This window comes from Phaseolus vulgaris, chromosome 7 (genome assembly GCF_051622355.1).
Source record: "Phaseolus vulgaris cultivar YP4 chromosome 7, ASM5162235v1, whole genome shotgun sequence".
NCBI classification, from domain to species: domain Eukaryota; kingdom Viridiplantae; phylum Streptophyta; class Magnoliopsida; order Fabales; family Fabaceae; genus Phaseolus; species Phaseolus vulgaris.
The window spans coordinates 54,144,427-54,165,483 of record NC_143504.1 but is presented as its reverse complement, the minus strand read 5'-3'; the positions used below and the strand labels follow the sequence as shown (position 1 = coordinate 54,165,483).

The 21,057-nt window shown below is 33.3% G+C and overlaps 3 protein-coding genes across 4 annotated transcripts; 1 reads left to right on the top strand and 2 right to left on the bottom strand.

Moving 5' to 3' along the window:
* The first annotated feature begins 597 nt into the window (after positions 1-597).
* Positions 598-3,662, top strand: LOC137830278 (growth-regulating factor 3). Of its 2 annotated transcripts, none has more exons than XM_068637528.2 (4): positions 598-926; positions 1,068-1,235; positions 1,846-2,086; positions 3,098-3,662. In XM_068637528.2, the coding sequence occupies exons 1-4, from the start codon at positions 722-724 to the stop codon at positions 3,459-3,461; spliced, it is 978 nt and encodes a 325-aa protein (XP_068493629.1). In that variant the 5' UTR covers positions 598-721; the 3' UTR covers positions 3,462-3,662. The 2 variants fall into 2 exon arrangements, with proteins under 2 accessions (XP_068493629.1, XP_068493630.1); XM_068637529.2 differs by having other exon boundaries at positions 606-926; positions 2,911-3,662.
* A 2,523-nt stretch (positions 3,663-6,185) lies between these two features.
* On the bottom strand, positions 6,186-9,853 carry LOC137830279 (tyrosine-protein phosphatase RLPH2). The gene is made up of 4 exons (XM_068637530.1): positions 9,105-9,853; positions 7,008-7,075; positions 6,669-6,845; positions 6,186-6,520 (listed from the first exon to the last, which is right to left on the bottom strand). Exons 1-4 carry the CDS (start codon positions 9,625-9,627, stop codon positions 6,350-6,352), a joined length of 939 nt encoding a protein of 312 aa, XP_068493631.1. The 5' UTR covers positions 9,628-9,853; the 3' UTR covers positions 6,186-6,349.
* A 1,686-nt stretch (positions 9,854-11,539) lies between these two features.
* Positions 11,540-18,835, bottom strand: LOC137830280 (serine/threonine-protein kinase KIPK2). The gene is made up of 3 exons (XM_068637531.2): positions 18,560-18,835; positions 15,362-17,347; positions 11,540-12,988 (listed from the first exon to the last, which is right to left on the bottom strand). The coding sequence occupies exons 2-3, from the start codon at positions 17,104-17,106 to the stop codon at positions 12,139-12,141; spliced, it is 2,595 nt and encodes an 864-aa protein (XP_068493632.1). The 5' UTR covers positions 17,107-17,347; positions 18,560-18,835; the 3' UTR covers positions 11,540-12,138.
* Between the last annotated feature and the right edge of the window lie 2,222 nt (positions 18,836-21,057).

Below are 21,057 nucleotides of genomic sequence, written 5' to 3'. Positions count from 1 at the left end.
TAATACAGAAACACCCTCCTTTAAAGTTTTAGTATTTCCCTTTAATTTATATGGTTTGAATACAAATCTCCCCTTAAATATGATCATAATGAGAAAAAAAAATGGAAATAGATATCAATAAGGATGAAACACTTCACACAGTAATGTATGATAAAATTGTTGATAATAGGGTACTAAGCATAACTTCGATTCTAAAACATACAACTATTTTTGTTTTCTTGTGGAGTGTAGAGATGTAGATTAAAATCAAGTGATGTTTTTTATTAACACATCAATGTATATTATTATCTCAATTAAACAAAATAAAGAGCTTTATGCCACTTAATTGGAGATTATAGAAGGGGAATGTTTGCTTACAATTGAGAAAAAAATGTGAATATAATTTTGAGAAAATCCTAACACACATCAAGGTTTTAAAAAATAATCTGAAACCACACAATTTTGACTGCAACATAAAAAAATCACAACCACTGCCACAGTTTAAAATGTCCTAAAAGATAAAGTTTTTTTTTTCCTTAAAAAAGTTCCACTTTACTTATACAGAAAGGATTCTGAAGGAAATATTTTAAGGGAGAAAGTAAACGGCAAAGCACTCTGCAAAAAGTCTTACAAACCTGATCTGCTCATATCCAAAGTCTTATTAGCCGACCAAACCAAAAGCAATACAAACAAACCTCAGCTCTCTCTCTCTCTCTCTCTCTCTCTCTCTCTCTCTCTCTTCATGGACTTGCAGTTGAAGCAATGGAGAAACCACCATGAGTCAGAACAACAACATTCCCCAAACATGCCAAAGTTTCTCCCTCAACACCATCCACCACCTGCCTGTGCAGCACTCCCTCTCTTTCTACCTCAACCCAGCACCAAAGTCATCATTCTGCCATCTTTTTCTGATTCCACCCTACCTTCTGCACCTCCCAGATTTCCCAGTAAGATTTACCACATCCTCTTTTTTTCTCGTTGCTAAAGAAACAAACTTTGATTGATTGGGTCATAGTGTTTATATGCTTAGTTTTCAAAGGCTGTCTCTTTTTGTTGTCTCATTTAGTGGGTCTGTAATGTCTCATCAGGGAAGGAGAGTTGTTTCAGCTTTGCACAGCGGCAAGAGCTTGAGTTGCAGTCTCTGATATTCAGGTACATGCAGGCCGATGCACCTGTTCCTCCTCAGCTGCTTCAACCAATCAAGAAAAGCTTCCTTCATTACCCTCCCCTTTTCCTTCATCTTTATCACCCTGCATGTAAACTTCTAACCCCATTTTTCTTATATTTTCAAATTTCTCTTTTACTAATGGTAGTCAATAGAAAATGAACCGTTTTTGTTATACCACATTTATTATTTATTTTGTTTTCAGTGTACCAGGAATAGATCTTAAATTCAGCTTAATAGTAGTTTTCTGTTTCTCAATTTTTTTGACTGATTCTGATTTCTTCAACTAGGGTTAGAATTATATTTCAGTAGTCTTTATTAGGAGAATTATTAAAGTGAAATTGATTAAAATGAATTTAAAAAATGGTTAAAAGTAGTGTGTTGAGTTCTTTTGATATTCTGACAAAAACCTGTATTTAGGTTTAATCCTTCTTATAGTTATATAAGATAAGGTGATGTGAGGTTGTTTCAGTTTAGTTAATGATGTAAAGTTCGGATTTTGAATATGCAAAATGTTTTAAATATTAAAAAAAAGAAGAATTTTATTATTCATAGGAATCAAGTTTTAGCTTGAGGTGTTGGCTTTACAAGGGTAGTAGAATATGAAAGGTTCATTTTTAGGCCATAATACCTTATGCCCATTAAAGTTAGTCCATTTGGGTGGAAAAATTGTGATGAAAGATGTGATTTTTTGGCATCAGTGTTGGAATCAGGGTACTATTGGAGAAGAGAAGCAGAGGATCCGGAGCCAGGGCGGTGCCGGAGGACGGACGGGAAGAAGTGGCGGTGCTCGAGGGAGGCGATGGATGATCAGAAGTACTGCCAGCGGCACATGCATCGTGGCCGTAACCGTTCAAGAAAGCCTGTGGAACAATCTAATGCTCCATCTTCTTCACCCTCTCCTTTCTTCAAACATCATCATCTCCTTCACCTCAATCAGAGGTATGTCTTCACATTGTGAACTTTGTTACTTTTCCTTCTGAGTTTCATTTTGAACTTTGTGGAATGATATGTCAATTGGTCAACCAGCATAGCTTAGAAAAAGAGTTGCTGCTTCATCATAGTATAATGAATGAGCTTCATTTGGTGGCACTCATTTAATTTGTGATTTAAGAATATACAAAAAAAGAGAAAGAATGTATATTTTCATATTTATGAATTTGATTCTTGAATTTGAAAGACTTGTTCATACTTTTAAAGTTAGAAATTACTAAATGTATATTTTTCAAAGTACCTAATTCATTGTTTGACTAGATAAAACACTACTTATTTCAAACCTTATAAATTGAAGCTGTAGTTTTCTGAATACATTTTTTGGATTAGAAATGTAAAGCTTGACTTCTGCATTTCATTTAATTGATTTCGTTTCTTCTAGTGAATCTGAACCATTTTGTCACTTGTACAAAAGAAAATATTATTTTTTTATAAAAATAATAACTTAAGAAATAAGTATTCAAATAGCTATATAGCTGTATAATATATATGATTGTACAAAATAGGAAATGGTATGATCAATGATTGTACATTATCTTAAAACAGTATGATGAAAAGAGTAGGAGGACGGACTTTCTCTTTTCTTTTTTGTTAATCTTGTGTTGTTTCTTAGATTACATGGTGGGAGTTTGGAATATATGTTGTTTCCATTTTTTACCTGTTTTGGACGTGAACCCAGACATAGCATTAATTTACTTTCAAAACTTGAGGTTGAAAATGACTTCTTATTGAGTAAATAATGAACCGTTTTATGTGATATGCATAAATGGCAGGGACCCTGAAGAGAGCTGTTATGTGTATGCATTCTTCAGAAAGAAAAAAAGCTTTGTTGTTAGACCAAATTTAGGAACAATGTTACCTGGGCACCTTGTGTTCCATAGCCACATAATTTTGTTCCTCCTTCCTGCAATGCCCTTTCCTGAAAACTATACTGTTTTGTTTTTACTGGTTTCCTTGTAGTTCCTCTGGGGCCAAGAGTGACAGCAAGAGTTTGTCTGAAAACCATGATCCTGTGGATGGGGATGGCAGATCTGGTGGCCATGTCCTGAGGCATTTCTTTGATGATTTGCCAAGGACACTGCCAGAGCCTGACCATGGTGAAAACAATGGTATCCAGAGCAACAACAATGGAACATATCTTTCTATGTCTACACCAGGAATCACTTCCTCGGATGTGTCATTGAAACTGTCCACTGGTCATGCTTCAATGGAAGGACCACTTGCAGAGGCACTGAGATCATCCACCTCCACTTCTTCACCAACCAGTGTTCTGCTACAGTTGCCAACTAGTTCTGCTTGTGAGACAAACTTCATTAGCATGTAAGAGTTGGTGGGGTTTGTGAGAATTTTTGGGTTACTTTGGTGAATTCTTGGACATGTATGTAACTTTCGCATGATGATGTCTGACTAAGGAGAATTGTTTGAGTCCTCCCAACTGAGTGAATAACCAAATTTACCATTCGCCTGGTAATAAACAGTAAACAGACATCTAATATGAACAAGTTGATTAGTGCTTCCAACTTTAGTCAAGAGAACTATCATTTTGTAGCTAGTTTAGCATATGTTAGCATGGTCTTTGTTTCTTTAACTAAATACCAACTTCAGTATCGTACCATAAAGTTCTTCAATTGTTACCAATTTTTTAAGGTCACAACTTCCAAGCAGTTTCATGAATTTTAAAGTTCTGATAATTTGAGTAATAACAGTTTCTAGTAAATGTTAACAATAGGACTTATCTTGTGATTAAAGAATAAGACTACAAATGCTCCTTGTATGCTTACTTAGGTGATTCATAGCCGAAAAAATGAAAAAACTAGTAAACATGCACATGCACACATTTTCGGATGAGTTCTATGAAAAACACAAGCAGAGGCTGTGTTCAGCAGTTGATTCGACCTACTTGAAGAAAAAAGTTATACGTATTGTTTTTTAAAAAAGAAAAGCAAAATAAACTTTTTTACAAGTGACTTTGTAAATCTGTATTTTAATTCATGTAGTTAGTTAAGTTAATTTTAGTTTATGAATAATTTTTTTTATTTTCTATTTTTTCCTTTTAAGAAGTGGTACTGCCCTATAATATGATATGGTTGGTAGATAACTACATCATTTAAGTATGAATGTAGCAAGAGGTTTGATCTTTCAATTTTGTATATTAAACAACACACGTACAGAAAAACTAATTTCTTAAATGAAACTTAATATTGGAAGATATCAGTTTCTAACTCTGGGTAGAAGAATATACAAGGTTCAACAATTAATCATCATCAAATCTTGGTAGGATAACGTAATACCAAGGGACAATATTAGAGTCAAGCAAAAAAGTAGGACTTACTCCAAATCTTTCTACCAGGTGCCTGATCAAATTCTTGCTCCCCTGGTTAAACAGAGTTGTTCTGTCATATCATGGGTATCACCCTATCCCCTTATGACATTAAGTATTAGGACGAGACTCTTGTTTAGTCAATATAATTTACTTATAAGTTCGATTTTTAAAGACATATAAATACTTCACAAATATCATGTAACCTGAATACATGTATAAATTATAGAAACAAGATAGTACACAAAGTAACTTGGAGTTCAAATCCTATCATCTCATATTCCTTAACTTACAATATTTATTATAAAAGAAAGACTCTTGAAAACTTATAAATAGATTCCTAGAAAATGACAAACAGGCATTGAATCCTCTATCTTTAATTGTGTAGAAACTTTTGACTACAACAAAAGTTACAACATTTGAATGATTTCTTTGTCAATTTGGATGATTAATGGTTTTAAATTGTCTTTGCATATTTATTGGCAAAATTGTGGGTAGCTGAAGACATGTGCGCCTAGAATTGCAAGTACAATATTGTGGTGGAAACCTCTGCAATATTACGGTTGCTAACTGTTCAAACTATGTCTATAATAACAGTAATATAGATATTTTTTATTTAATTTATTCTTATATTCAGTTGTTTGGATTTTTTTTAATTGTTGAAGATCTGATCATAACTGGGGAAATTCTTTGAAGGAGGATTCTCTCGTGAGGTCTATATTGTAATTCAATAACTCCTATAGAAGTATTCGTTCCCTTGTATAAAAAAGATTTAGCTTCCATACGATCCAGAGATAGAATCCCAAACAGAGAAATCTCATCAATCTAATCAGTTCGCTCAGAAAGACAAAGAAGAATCATTATTGTATAAAGGATCTTTATGAACATATAAATTTGAAAAATGATACCATTCAATCAACAAGAAAACCATACTGGAAAACACGGAGAACAGAAAAATGTTTGCCTACTTTTCTTGTTATTAAAGTGAATAAATTGGACACACTAATTGCTGTACTAAATTGATATCTTCATTAAGTTTTATAACTCTTTTAAGAAGTCAGACAGAACCAAGAACATAAACACAGGGAATATAAACTAGTATCAAGTAACCCACAAACCACCAAGTCAAATCTTGCCTGCATTTATCAAAACTGTTATTGTTCCCAGGAATTATGATGCCATTAGGATGATATTGAGCTTCCCTAGGAAAATGAACCCTCTCTGAACAGAAGGACAGTGAATGAAAACCTAAACATTAACAACTCAAATCATTGTTGCTGCATAAAAGTATGACAAGAAGAAAGTCACATGCTTACCGGATGGCTAAATTCATTCCCCAGAAAATTAAAATACCGTTCATCACCAAATTTAATGGTAATGAGCCTAATCATTTTATGTAATGCCATGCATGATGTATAAGAGGAGTAGATAGTCTGTCTTAAGCCATGAAGTCATATATGTCATTAAGCAGCAAAATGAATTTAATATAAAATGTCCAATGACGAGCAGCAGGAATACACCTTGTAAAAGGAATCCAAATGTCTTAATATACATTTACTACCTGAGCTTTATCAAATCTATAAATTTGAGCTTGATTATTTATATAATTGACCCTCAATTCTAACTAAAGCTTATTCATTTAGCATAATAAAGTTGATACTAACATGCCAAACTTAAATAATTCACAGCACTTGCCATAGAAAAGGTGAAAGATTAAGATTCACGGCATTGAGGAAAGGAATAATTCCTTGTTTTATTGACAATCACAGCAAGAGGTTAAACCACCTAAATTTCAGATCAACACAAAATGTCTCATCTCTAAATGCTCATGAGATCTAAAGCTTAACAACTTGACTACGCCATATACAAGCAAAAATATCACAAGTATGAAACTATTTTGCTAATACATCTGTATCACGAATAACCTTCTGTGAAGGAAGAACAATTGCAGCCATTGGTCTATCTTTAAATCCGCCACCTTCATCAATGATCAGCCTTAAGCCTTCTGTATGGAGTTTCCCATGGTGACCACTAACAATGATGGTTGGACTTGCAGTTAGCTCCTAAAAGAAAAAATAAGCTAATTTATTTAAAGATTCTACAAAAGAAAAAGTAAAGGCATAAGTATCCTTTTAGTCCTTAAAAATAAAGTTTCCCTATTTAAAACCATATGAAGTGGCAGTAGTATTATAATATGCAGCAAGCTATCACCTCTGGAATATCCCACACACTCCGTCTCCCACTTAGAGCCTCCACCTTAGGCACCCGAGTATTTCGAGCTTTCAAAAGTTTTAACTGCTCGTTCACGTCTCCTTTCTCCAAACCAGCATGAACAGCAATCAACTTGCAGCATTTACCTCCATCTTCAGTGTTAATGAAGACATCGTCCTAGCAAAATTTGATCCAGAGAATTTTCAGCAATTTTTCATTTAATTCAAATCATTAAGCAAATGAAACAAGGATTGCCGAATCAAGTGGCAACCAGATAACTTAAAAATCTGTCATATGCTATGACCACAAAAACAAAGAAGCAAACAAAGTAAGCCCCACCTCCTCATGGACCCAAACCAAATCAGCCAGAAATTTCTTATGCTCATCAGGAACAGCCTTAACCAAATCTGCATGCAATGAAATGAATGACCTTCAGTCCAGCAAACAAAACTCAAATGCTTTCATCCTATTTTTTTGACACTATCTTTTAGTCAATTTATTACCTAATAGTTTTTTTGTTTTACTCATGTTCTATGAATACATTGATTTCCATATGAATAAAATTATGCCTTCTATACTGACAATTCCTGATAAAAAATCATCTACAACTTTTTAGCAAATTGATACTCGAACATAGTCATGCACATGTAGGAACCAATGCAACACAAGTTGTGTGTTAGGATATAAGAAGTTTATTAAAAGTTAGAATATTGATGGGTTAGATATAAATAGGGAAGAGAGATGCAGATTTGTTGTTGTAAATTGGAAATTGGCTCTTTGAGAAAGGTGAAATCCTTTGTGAAGAGAGAACCTTGGAGGAAAGATTCTCTTCTATCTCTTGTTCTTTTCATCCTATTCAACACAAATCTTTCTTTTTCTTTTCAATCCTTGGTTCTTTACAAATTAATCCGACCTGCCTGTGGGTTGGACCATTGGAGAAAGTTGTCATTGAGAAAGGCCTGCACCTTGCAGAACAAGGTCTGCAACTAGCAGAATTAAAAACTGATATGGTTTATATCAAATATTTGCTATTGCAGATGAAAAACAAGAAACCATCATCTGTTGAGGAGGAAAATTAACATAGGTGAGAAATCAATGGAAGAAGGGAAGAGCAGTGCGTTTGAGGAAGAACATGACTTTCTTCCATGTTCTTGGGCAAAGAAAGTTGAACTACCGACTTTTGAAGGTTTAGTAGTAATCAAGAACTACTCCCTTTGTTGTGTGGAGAAGAAACCAAAAATGGTGAAAGAAAATTACTATGAGAAACAAGGATTAAAGAAGCTATAATGGAGAAAGAAGTTGATATTTCCATGAAGAGGGAAAAACTGAAACACATAGAAAATGTAGTAGACTTGCTCAAGAAGCAACATGAAGAAAGTCAAAGCCAGTCTTGGTGATTATTGTCGTACAGACTCCACCCTTTTTTTATATAAATTAATAGAGTTATGTAATAACTATACAACAACAATCCCACTAGGGGAGATCAACTATACAGATCACATGACGCCATTCCACATTGTTAAAAACTAAAGCTTCATAAATATTATTTAACCTCATATTTTGCTTGACAATTTCCTCCTATGTCCTTTTTGGTTTCCACCTCCTTTTCACATAACTAAAACTCAAGCAATTTACTCTTCTAATTACCATCTATTATGACCTTCTTTCTTTCTTGTATATATATTATTCTATATGTTGTCCTTTATGGACATTTGTCATACTATTCTCAGTTTTTGTATAAAGTAAATAAATGCTCAAGGCATCAAATTTATATCAATCTATCGCTTTATTTTTCTCATTTTAAAAATCTATCCAATCAAAAAGCATTATTAGGAATTAAAATATATCCTCCTTTCCTTCTACAAAACCCAATTCTTAAACACATCCTTACAAAATCCAAACACCATGGCCTTAAAATTTGTCAATGGATCTTGGTAACACCCTACGGCAATGGCTATGAAATATCTTAGGTACGATTAAAATCTCTCTTTCCAAATTAATCAAAATCATTCTAAATATATGTTTACACTGTGATAATAAATCCTATCTGTCATACACCTTTAGTTTTAGAAGTAAGTAGACTTACCATGCATGATTATTTATGATTGAATAACAAGTTATCTAATATGCAGTTAAATTAAATTCCAAGTTTTAAAACTATAATTAACAAACTTAAAGAGCTCGAGACATTCAAAACTTCAGTTTTTTGAGCTGGTTATTCTCAGAGCAAGGGTATGATAATCTTTAATTGAATATCACTTTAAAGAAAAACTTTGAGAAAATATAAATTAGTTTTACAGTATCATAGAAATTATGTGTGATTTAAGTTCATAGTGTATATAGTGTGTGGTCATTAAAACTTAAAATCTTATTGTTTCAATGTGAGTTATAAGTAAATGTTGGTGGTAGGCAAAGCAAAGAACAAGAGAGGCGAACCAGCGGAACCATGGGGAACTCCATAGGATTCAAATGTTGGCCCAGCGTCGTAAATCGATCCTTGATACTCCGTTTTCTTAACAGTGTTAATCTTGTCCTTTATCTTACCACTCCACCTTCGACCTTGCAGGTACATATTCTCGAACCCCTCACCATTGAACCACCCTTCACGTTCCTCGCTCGCCGCGTACTCCTTCCACCCATCCGAGAACGGCGACCCGTCCGGAGGCGGCGGCAGGAGGTGGAGGAAGGCCGCGAAGGCCAGGTCGTGGTTGCCGGAAAGGAAGACGTGCTTCTGCCGCGGGTAACGGGAGGGCAACGCCACGAGGAAATCGATGACGTGGCGGGTGTCGGGACCGCGATCGCAGTAGTCGCCGAGGAAGATTACGGTGGCGGTTTCGAATTCGGATCGGTCGATGCTGCGTTCGAGGTTCGACCATAGGTTTTTCAGCTTCGTTACGAAGCCGTGGATGTCGCCTACGCAGATTACGACCCTGGGTTTTGGGTTTGGGAGCTCTGACATTGATACGATTTTCTGGGTTTCGGTTTGGTTCCAAGTGTTGTACTTGGTCACTTCGGTTTTGAAGAGTTTGATTGATGTACGTGTCTTAAACTAGAGGGGATTCGGATTCTTAATACACATCACACATTCTACGGTTGTTTTATGGTTCTTATGGATTGGTTGCATTCTATTTTTGAAAAGCTTGAGAAATAAGGTGCTTCTTATGGTTTCTCTACACAATTTTGTTAAACAAATACATTACATTTGAATCGGATATCGCTAGACAGTGGCGGGTTAATTTAAAGTTTAATAAAATTGATTTAATTTGCAATTTGAATTTGTACTTTAATTAATTATGAAGTACACATTTTTTATTTTTATGATAACAAACCACTTAACCAAGGATTAGGATTCCCTCCATTTACAAATAAACTCCATAATCCGATGGTTATCATCCAAGAGTCCAGATTTTTTTTTTCTTTTATTTTATATTTAATATATATTAATAGTTCTAGTTTAACCATCAAATTAAAAAAAAATCTCATAAATTATCTAAATGATGTCATAAAGATGATAGCATTAGTGTGGTTAGATCTCAAGTTGTCTCCCGGTCTATCCAATAATAAATCCAGTCAAGATCGTATTCAAAATAATCAAAACAATTAGAAATAACAATAAAGTAGAAGGAGGTTGAGTTTGTTTAGTATAAAATAAAGTAGATAATAAAGAATTTGACTCTCAAACTTTTTCAGTAATAAATCATTCATCAAATAAATATATCATTCTTTCTGGTGTTATGTGAAACATGTGTCAACTAATTTATTCAATATATTATTCGTCTTTGTGTGTCTCTATTCATAAGTATTTTACTCTTTTACCTCTCCTATCATGTACCGAAAAGATTGTTCAGGAAACTAAACGAAAAGTTTAATTAGACATTTAACACAATAAGATATTAAAGAACAAAACTTTAATTACATAGAACCTCTGAATTTATTGCAAAATTATACTAGAATCAATTCAATATAGAGTCAAAACAAAATAATTAAAAAAAAAATAAAGAAAACTAAGAATATTTATTATGCTCTATTCTTTGAATGAATTATGTCAAGCTCTAAGGCGGAGATATATGTTAGTTCAAATATTTTTAACAGCTGACGAGTTTTCAATTTTAGAGAATTAGTTGATTTTATTTCTAGTTTTATTGCAAACTTTGTTTTTTCGTATTTTCATACATGATTTATTTTCAATTTTTTTTTTATATATGATAAATTTTATTATCTTATTTTTCTACTTAAATTTCGTTTCCGTTTCGATTCAGATAAATAATTTAAACTTTCACGTGATTAAGTTCATTCACACTGAAAAACACTTATTTAGACCATCTATACACTAGATCATTAGTAGGTTGTCTACTCTAGTTAAAAATATAAAATATAGATAATACTTAAAGTCAAAATACACTCTTAGATGAGTCTTATATAAAGTAGTGAATTTATACATAACTATAGTCCAAAGCATGTAGGATTAAAGTTATTAAGAATGAATAAAACTATGTTTACTATATATATCATTCAGTTTTAATGGCTCAAACTTCTTCGAGTTTGTGACTGCAAAAATACACACACTCTTAACAAACGATAATTTTAAACTAAATTAAACAATCACAATCTCAACTATGCAACGCATAAAGTCGGAAGCAACACGAACAAGCGGTTATGATCAAGTATTAAACGAGAAGGTACCAGGGGTAATTAAAATTTTCACTCAGCTGTTAATTAATTATCACCTTTTATCACAATATAATCATCACCGATATGGAAAGACAGACAGAAACAACACAAAACAGAAGACAGAAAGGAATCAATCATGAGAAATCCCTCCCGGCAATTCACGGTAGAATGGATAGCCAATCTGTCCCACATGCACAGCCTTTATAAGGAACAGCCTCTGACTTAAAGGCTGTATATTATATTATCCCAATATCTAGAGAAAAGTTTGTGCACTAGAGTCCGCAAACTTCTAAAATATACAATTTCATACTTTGTTGACTTCATCCTCCAACTGATTTGATTACAAAGTAATTTCATGACTAATTTAGTGCCAAAATTATCTTTCAAGTGCATGTTTAACACATTCTGCACTGACCTTTTTCGAGTCCACGCAATACTTTAAATAGTCTATAAAACTACTTCTAGGATTTAGTCTTATTTGTTGTTGCTACAGAAGGATCTTGCTTGGACATACGCTTACAGGTAACAAAATTCTTTAATCCACTCCCCCTCCAGCATGGTAACTGGACGAGTATGACATGTTTTTGTTCTGAGGAATTTATACCTTCAGAATGCGAGTATCAAGTTGCTGTATAAGGTGAACTTCCTATACCTCAAAAGACACACTTTACCCTGATATAATCAAAACTACTATACAACAGAGGCTTACATAATTATTGCAGCTCGACACGTGAAAAGCATAGAGCCAAAACAAGGGAATCCATAACAAGAATGCCACTCTTGCCAAAGAAGAGTCTGTCTAAAACAACTCAAATTCCACTTGCTCTCCTGCTCCATTACACTCTACAAACTGAACACCCTTGCACTGTGACTGTGGAGTCATCTCTGAAACTCCAAATTCACATAAGTCTGGAAGTTCTGGTGGGATAGCACAACGAATTAAGGCCCAATTAAGGCCTTCAAAGAAGGGGTGCTGTTTTATCTCAGCAGCCCCTTTCTCTGTACCCAAACGGTTTTCAGGCTCTTTAACCAACAACCCTCTAATGAGATCCCTCGCTTGGAAACTAACAAATGGGGTATCAGGGAATCTGAGACCTTGCAACACCACGTTGGCTAATGTTTCTTCATTATTACAGCCTTTAAAGGGTGTTCTGCCATATAAGAGCTCATACAGAAAAACACCAAATGTCCACCAGTCAACTGCTGCTCCGTGTCCCTCTCCTTTGATTATCTCAGGCGCCAAATATTCATGTGTACCAACAAATGAATTTGATCTTGCATCAGTGGGTTCAGCCACGAGCTGTGGCAATGATCTGAGCTGGGCAGCGAGATCTGTCTTTAATTTCCTTGTTTTTGCGGCAGGAGGTAGGAGTCTAGGGCTGAAGCATGGAACTTGACAGGATGGTTCAATACAAAATGGCTCAATGCAATTAGATTGTGCACAAGGACCAGAATTCTTAGCAGGATCCACATCAGAAGATGACTTCAGAAGTGTTGGGCTAACATCACATTTAAGTGACAGATCAAAATCTGTAAGCATAATGTGACCGTCTTCTCGAACAAGAATGTTTTCTGGCTTCAAATCACGGTAAACCACTCCAAGCATGTGCAAGTACTCCAAAGCAAGAAGGACTTCAGCTACATAAAACCTGCACGTACAAAGGTTCTTGTGAATACAAAAACAAGCTCCAATATTCGTTCCATGTTGCCAACAAGGTTGGACTAAACTAACAAAATTGCTGAACAGAAATCCCTTTCAATTATGGTAGCTATCAAAGAAATTTGCTCTTGAATAGACAGTTCATGTATACATGCATTCAACTTTTAAACAAATATATATATATATATATATATATATATATATATATTTGTTTAAAAGTTGAATGCATGTATGGTAGCAATTATTAATCAAGAAGACTAACAGCACACCAATGCAACCCAATTTCAATCAAATTATCTCGATAGATTTTACTTGATAAAACCATATTGTTAGATTCAATTCTTTTTAATTAGCTTAATCTTGTTCATGAAAAACAGAGATAATACTGACAGTTTATATATGCAGGAAAATTAAATATATAGATTATTAAGAAGTGAGTTTATATCTAACTCAACCTCACAAATTGATTTATAAAATGATATTTGCACTCCACTTATATTATGATTTGGTCATATTTCTAGTCGATGTAAATCACCAACACACCCCCTCACGCCAAGGAATGACATCTCGAATGTGGACTTAGATATTTATGAGTGGTTCAATAGGAATTTGAAAGCCGATGACACAACAATCTCAATAAACTTGACTCGATAGGTTCTGAAAGGTTCTGCTACCATATTAAGAAGTGAGTTTATGTTTAACTCAACCTTACAAAACTGACTTGTAAAGTGAGGTTTGCATCCTTATATATTATAATTTAGTCATATCTCTAGTTTATGTAGAATGTCTAACATATTTAAATTAGACAAAATGGTGAGAAGAAAAACAACAATTCTTTGTAGAAACTAGAAACCTTAAAATAAAAATTATTATTATAATAACAATAATAACAAGATATTGAAAGTTGACACAGGTTAGATTTCATAAGACTTTATAAGGACGGTTTAAATATGCAAGCACTTTTAATTTCGCATGTGAGTGTGTATATCAATCTTGACTTTTCCTTAATAACGGAAATTTATTTACTAAGCTTAATTCATGCAGTTCTTGTTACACATAAGATATTTCTAAATAATGCCATCTTGTCTAATTGTATTCAACCAGTCACTGGGGTTAAAAAAAGAAACTTCACTGTTTCGACTGGCAAGCTATGCACTCTTTGCAAGAACAATGTCATCGCAGATGCTATGCTTTCATGGGCATTGCCCAATTCCACATATTCAAACATTTACAAGCTGACATAAAAAACTGACACAAGAAAGCAGAAGCCTATTAGTAAGTGCAGGAGGAAGTTATTACTACCAAATTTATTCAATAATTGAAAAGCCACTTTTTCAACGTTAAACAAAGTGGTCTTCAAGAACAGAGACCGCACTAGCTAGCAGTGACCGCTGCAAGGATTAAAATATTCATGGTACAGCAGCATTGAGATACTGATTGTTTAGTAGGAGAAACATGCATCACACAAGTGAGTTGCATGAAAGTGGATCAAGGAGACACCGGGACAGCAGTAGTAACATGATATATTCCTTAAAAAGCCCCACCAATCGGTAACCTAAGTCACTAGCAGGATTTCATAACCTATATTTGACGGTAACAGAGATCCAAGTGAGTAAGAAAAGGATCCATCAATGAAATTGAGGTAGTTACTATGAAGAACATGAGCAATAGAATATAAAGTATCCAATATTAGCAGTACTGTATTAGAAACTGCATAATGGCAATTATTCATAGAAAATAATTTATGGCAGTTATGCATTAGTAGTATATATCTGATGGTAAGGAGTGTAATTAGGCAAATGTGCTGTTATTTGCACTTCTAATAGAATACTTAGTTTCTGGGATAGCAAGTGCATTGCAGTATTATGTGTGATTTTTGTGTTCAGTATCATATTAGCTTTTCAATTGATGTTCTGTCACTTTTCTACTTAACCACGTATCCTGAAGCACAATTACGCACTATTTCATAACTTCAGAATTTAAAAGGTGAAAAACAGATTTCATTTTTCCATTTATATAAGCTGCATTCATATTTATATTGTTAATGCACCATTTTAAAATTCATGAAATCATATCACAACACAGAAACTAAACATAATATATGAAATAAACATAGTTTAAAACCTGCCTAGATACACCATAAATGCAAGACAACTGATAATTTATGAAGAATGAGCTCAAGCAGACTTCAGAAACAAGGAGAATTGAACAAATTAAATTGTACTAGAAAGAAAATACTCCACAAATATGGCATTTGTTGAATATCTAAAAATGCAGTACCTGGAAGGTAGCTCATAATATAATTCTAACCAGACAAAAGAAAATCATAATATATTACTAGACAGATTTTCTTAGCATATACCTTGCTGCCGGCTCTGAAAAACTTCTACCAAGCTGTTTCTGCCGTAGAACATGAAGATCACCACCTGGACAATACTCCATGACGAGACATGATAAATTATCTGATGTAAACTGCCCATAAAGTGTCGGAAGAAAAGGATGATCCAGCATCCTTAATATTTCTCTTTCAGTTTGAGCTCTAGGCATCTTCTTCCTTCTTGCCAAAAATTCATTGTCCATCACCTTGATAGCAAACAAACAACTTTTGCCAATTAGCTCAGCAAGATATACAGTTCCAATGTCTCCACAACCTAACTTCTTCAAAAGATTGAAGTGTCTCAAGCCCAAGACTCCATGCTGCATTTGAGCATGTCGTATGGCTTCCCATCTAACATCCTTTGACATGTGAGGCCTATTGCCACAACTAGACCCACTGAGATTACTCTCATCACTTGTACTTGTACTACTACTGTAGTCACCTTGGCTACTCTTTGAACTTTGTGAAAATTCAAGTTGCTCTTTCAATACGGTATTCTTTTTCACTTTTGTAACTTCACTGATGCTATCACAGCCAGCTGATGCTGAACCTGAGTGCACATTATCGGAGTTTATTCCATCTCCAGAACTCGTAGAGTCCAATGATATAATACCTTTGTTGTTTTCTATAGCACACCAGCATCTCTCACAAACAAGTTGAGTTGTACCAGTAAATGACTTGTTATTTACTTCATTGGATGTAGGATCAAATAAAGCAGAAACGGAATCCTGCTTTAGTTTTTTCTTACCCAAATTTTTGTTCTTGATAATTGATTTGACCGTACGAGGGGTATGGCGAGACAGTTTGCACACTCTACTGCCATTTACTGAAGTAGACGAGGAACAGACTGTTTGTAACCTACCTTTCTGCCCATTCTTTGATACAGATGTTTTATTTCCTAATTTATTAGAGGAAGAAGCATTTTCAGACAGCTCTAACTTACTTCCATTGGTGTCACAACTAGATGGAGAAGATGCAGATGTTTGTTTTTCTATTTGAGCATGTTTCGAAGACTGTGATAGCACCCCAACATTATTTGATGAACTAGCCAAGTTACCTGACATCAACGAAGCCCCGGTTTCATTTTCTGTAGTTGCAACAGCAATTTTGGAAGATTGAACATTTTGGCTTAGTGATGTGTTTTTAACAGTTGGATGAGACTGGGAAGCTTTATCCAAGGCATGTGCGCTGCTCTCTTCTGGCACTAGAGATATTTCACTTGTACTCCCTGTACTATCAACATTAGAAGGCCCAGATTGCCTACCTTCAACTACAACTGAATTGTACAATGTCTGTATCTTCCCCACCTCAGATATTCTTGGAGAAGCAGTTGACTTTGATAATCTTTTCATGGCAGCCATTTCTGATGCCTTAGATATACATAGGTCTCTTAATGCCTGCTTCAAAGTCAAAGGCTCAGAATATCCAACTCGTGGGGACCGAGAAGCACCCACTGTAATTGGTTTTTTCAATGAACTTTTCATCTTAGGGCTTGTACCATCCTGTAAAAGGCCAGAAACCCTTGGTGAAGATTTAAGCGTAATTGATTCAAACAGCTTATTAATATCATCATCTGGATTATCCTTATATCCCAGTTTCAGCACTGGATGCTTCCGATTTTTCTCATCCAAGCTATATCCAGAATTGGACTGATATATCCCGGCAGCTTTCTCTGTATTTAGGTCATCCCTTGCTTCCACAATTTCACAAGTGCCAGAGAATGAACCCATTGAGACAAATTGTACCACTAACTTCGGTGTGGTAGAGGTATCAGAAACAGTTTGTCTCTCGGTGCAAAAGTCTATTTCTACTTTATTTCACATGTAGTGAATAAAACACCATAAACTCACAACTCAAGGACAGTGAACCTGCAGTTCAACTTTCAGAATCAAAATCATTGCTACGATCAAATCAAATTTGTAAGTCCAAACGACATATCCACCTCTTTACGAGCTACGTGAGATTGAAACCCTGATGCAAAGGCCAACATTTGAATGCATCAGCAAACGAAGCGGAAAAATAAAATAGTAAATTGAGCAAAAAAAAAGGACACAAATCACCCCAAAAAATGAAAGAACAAAATTAAATGAAAACAAAGATTGACACACAAAAAATTCAAAATGATAACAGAAGCTACAAAATCAGCAATCTCATATCCCATTACTTGTAGGACAAGTGTCAACTGCAGGGAACACAAATCAAATTGCACATGGAACAGAAAGAAACTGCAAAAAAATCTAATTTATTTTCCTACCCAACATTCTAATAGTTTGGCACTCCCTGTAATTAATGTGAGGATGAGTACAAGCCAATCCATCTCAAAAATACATTTTAAATATTCAGTCCTTTTATAAAAACAAAAGATGATTAATTAGAGACAAATCAAGGACTAAATAACAGGGTTTTAAAAAATGATTCAAGCGTCCAATCTGGATAGTTCGCGCAGAACCTAACTGACTTGCATTTAAGCCCAGGATCCAATTTATATCAGCAAAACAACCCCCTTGCTGATTGTGCTGCGTAGAAAACCAACATCAAGTAAAAACTACATACTTTGAAGTGAAGCGAACGAAATTTCTTATCAATTCAAAGACTTCACCAATCGTTGACTTCAACAGATCAAATGAAAACGAAACCATAGGCGTAAGCCAATCCTTGTCCCTATTTACTGCGACATTGTCAAATTAACAAAAAGTAGGGACAGTAACGCGAATCAACTGAAGGATCGATAAACCTTCCGAAAAATAACTTAAAAACACACACACAAAAAGGAGGGTGATTTAAAAAGATAAGTTAAATAAAAAAAATTTAAACCAAATCATTCAGCTATCTAAAAATAAATAAAAATAATCCAATAACTTCATCCCAAAGTGATTTAAATTTTCGTAACATGCGTAATAAATACAAAAATTTAAAAATGTAGTTTGTGTTTGTTTCGTCCAGAATGTAGAATCCAAGAGCGGCAGCTTCTTCTTCTTCTTCTTCTTATTTTTCTTCTTATTCTTCAGCATGAAGTTCCGAAACAACAAGAATAGAAGGTGAAATCTCATTGAACAGACTAAGCCAAAGCAACACAGTGTACACAACAAACAGAGAACATCGTTCATCAGAGACTAACGGAACGAGATATCAGAAATCAAACTGTTCAGACACGAAGCGCAATCGGAAACACAGAAGCCGCACCTGCAAGCAAGAGAAGACGAAGAGACCGAGCACATTGACGTCACAGGTGCTTGGGCAAATGGAATCCACAGCACAGAAAAATCAATCCAGATTAGGAATAGAGAGAGAAACCCTAGGCCAGCATGGAAGTGATCTAAGAAACTGAAAGGTGGAGAGAGAAAGAAAAAGAGAAAGGAGAAGAAGAAGAAGATGCACAATGTTTATTTTCTTCTGTTCCACTTTCAGCACTGCCACTGATTATTTCGTACAAACCGGACCCATTCTCACAGACAAAATATTCCGAAACTGAAAAAAAATAACTTTTTAATATTTATTATGAATTAGTAATTATTTTTCAATAGTAGAAGAAGATTTATTTATTAATTATAGAATTTTCCAATAATTTAAATTTAAATGATTTCACAGATAAAAGTAAATATGTACCCAAGACATAGAATGAGTACAATGAGATTTAATCTGAAATATCAAGTTGAAATTTAAAATTTATAACTATATTAATTACGGCGCATATGTAATTATATTAAATATCAAAGGAGTTATTAACAATACATATTGATTATTTTAAATATATATGAAAAGAAATACTTTTTTTGAGAATCATTAGAAAATAAATATTATTCAAAATGACTTCAATGTTATTTGTCGTGTTTCACTCACCCTGTTTGAAAAATTGAAGATCTCAGATTTGGCTTCGTGTATTATTATTAAATAACAGCGTGATTTTAAATGTTTAAATACTTTATATAGTATCCGATGCTCTTTCTTTTTTTCTTTTTTGGTTTAAGTGTAACAAGGTGATGATGCGATGGGTACAAGGAAGAGGTTTGTGATTGTAAGTATTATATTATCTCAACAAACATATGTTCAGAGAAAATAATAAAAAACTAAATCGATTAACCAAACAAATAATTAACTGTTTGGAGCACTATAAAATTCATATAAATATGTTGTTTCATTTGTTTATTTTTATTTATTTTTTCAAAGTCACAAAATAAAATAAAAAATAGCAAACTGTACAAATAATATTAAAAAAAATAATTATCTTAGAGAAGTGTTAAATATAATAAATATTTTTATTAACTCTCTCACACATGTTTAAATGATGGAACTGTTCACATGTTACGATTTGAGAAAAATGAAAGTGTTATGACTATAAGAGATGTATGTAAATGCGATGGGTGTAACTGAAGTTATTTAAAAATATTATATTATGTTTTATTTAAGATTGTTTAAAAAAATTAAATGATTAAAACTGAATTTTCACAGTTAATATGAAGATACGATAAATATATGATAGTAGAAGAAAATTGATCTTCTTAATATAATATTAAAGTGATATAAAATCTATCTGAATGTAAACTATGAGTCTTAAATCGTCCAGTTACATCATGATGAAATGAACAATAAATAAACTTAAAAATAACTTAATTTTATTTTTCTTAAGAGGAAAAGTAAAACTGAATAAAACTTAAAAATGAACCTAATTATTTTTTTAAGATGAAAAGCAAAACCGAATAAAAGAGAAGGCAGAGGCAATGATCAAGAAGACATTGGTGAAGTCCATTGAAGTTGGGAAGGATTGTGGTCATGATGAAGCTAATTTTCTGCACTTTCCATTGCTATAATGGCTATGATAATTGATCAAAACAATGAATCCAAAATCGGAGACAACTTAAATGTTCACCAACCAATCAGCTTTCTATTAATTGCCAACTATTTCTTACCAAATCTTCAATAAACTTTAGTGTATACACATACACGCCATATTAAATTTCATAAACAAATTTAATTACCATAACATTTCTTTCTTACATTTTTTCAATAGTGAATAGGTAATTTTTAAAATTTTAAATATATATATATACATATATAATATAAGAAAATGTCGTATAATATTTTGAAAACAAATGAGAGTGTTTATGTAATTTTTTTTTAAAAAATAATTACTGATCATTTTTAAGGAATTTCTATTGCGTAATTGAAGGAAGTAATAATTCGAGAGAGAAAATTACACTTACATGTATCATTAAATTATATAATCAAAATTGAGAAAATTATTTAACTTTTAATTATTATTTTAAATCAAAGGATGCGAATTAGCGGTTAAATTTAAAGTTCCCTTAAATAAGAATGCAATTATAAAGATTTACACCATTGCAAAATTTACTAATACTTTGTCTTCTCACTTTTATTATTTCATTTAATATCTATCAATGTTAAAATTATGCAAAACTTTATAGTATCATTTATGATTCAATTAATTGAAAATTCAGAAAATTTTCTTATTATAGAGATACAAGTTTGAGCATAATTTTGATCCACTTTTAGAAAAATAAAGAACTGAACCTACAAAGTTCTTTCATTCATTCATTATGCGTAAATATAATTGCTAACATAAAATTTTTAAACTGATTGAATTATAAATCTTTAACAAAATTATCTATTAAAATAATTGATATTTTTATATCAAATTTATTTCATTTATAAAAAATATATTT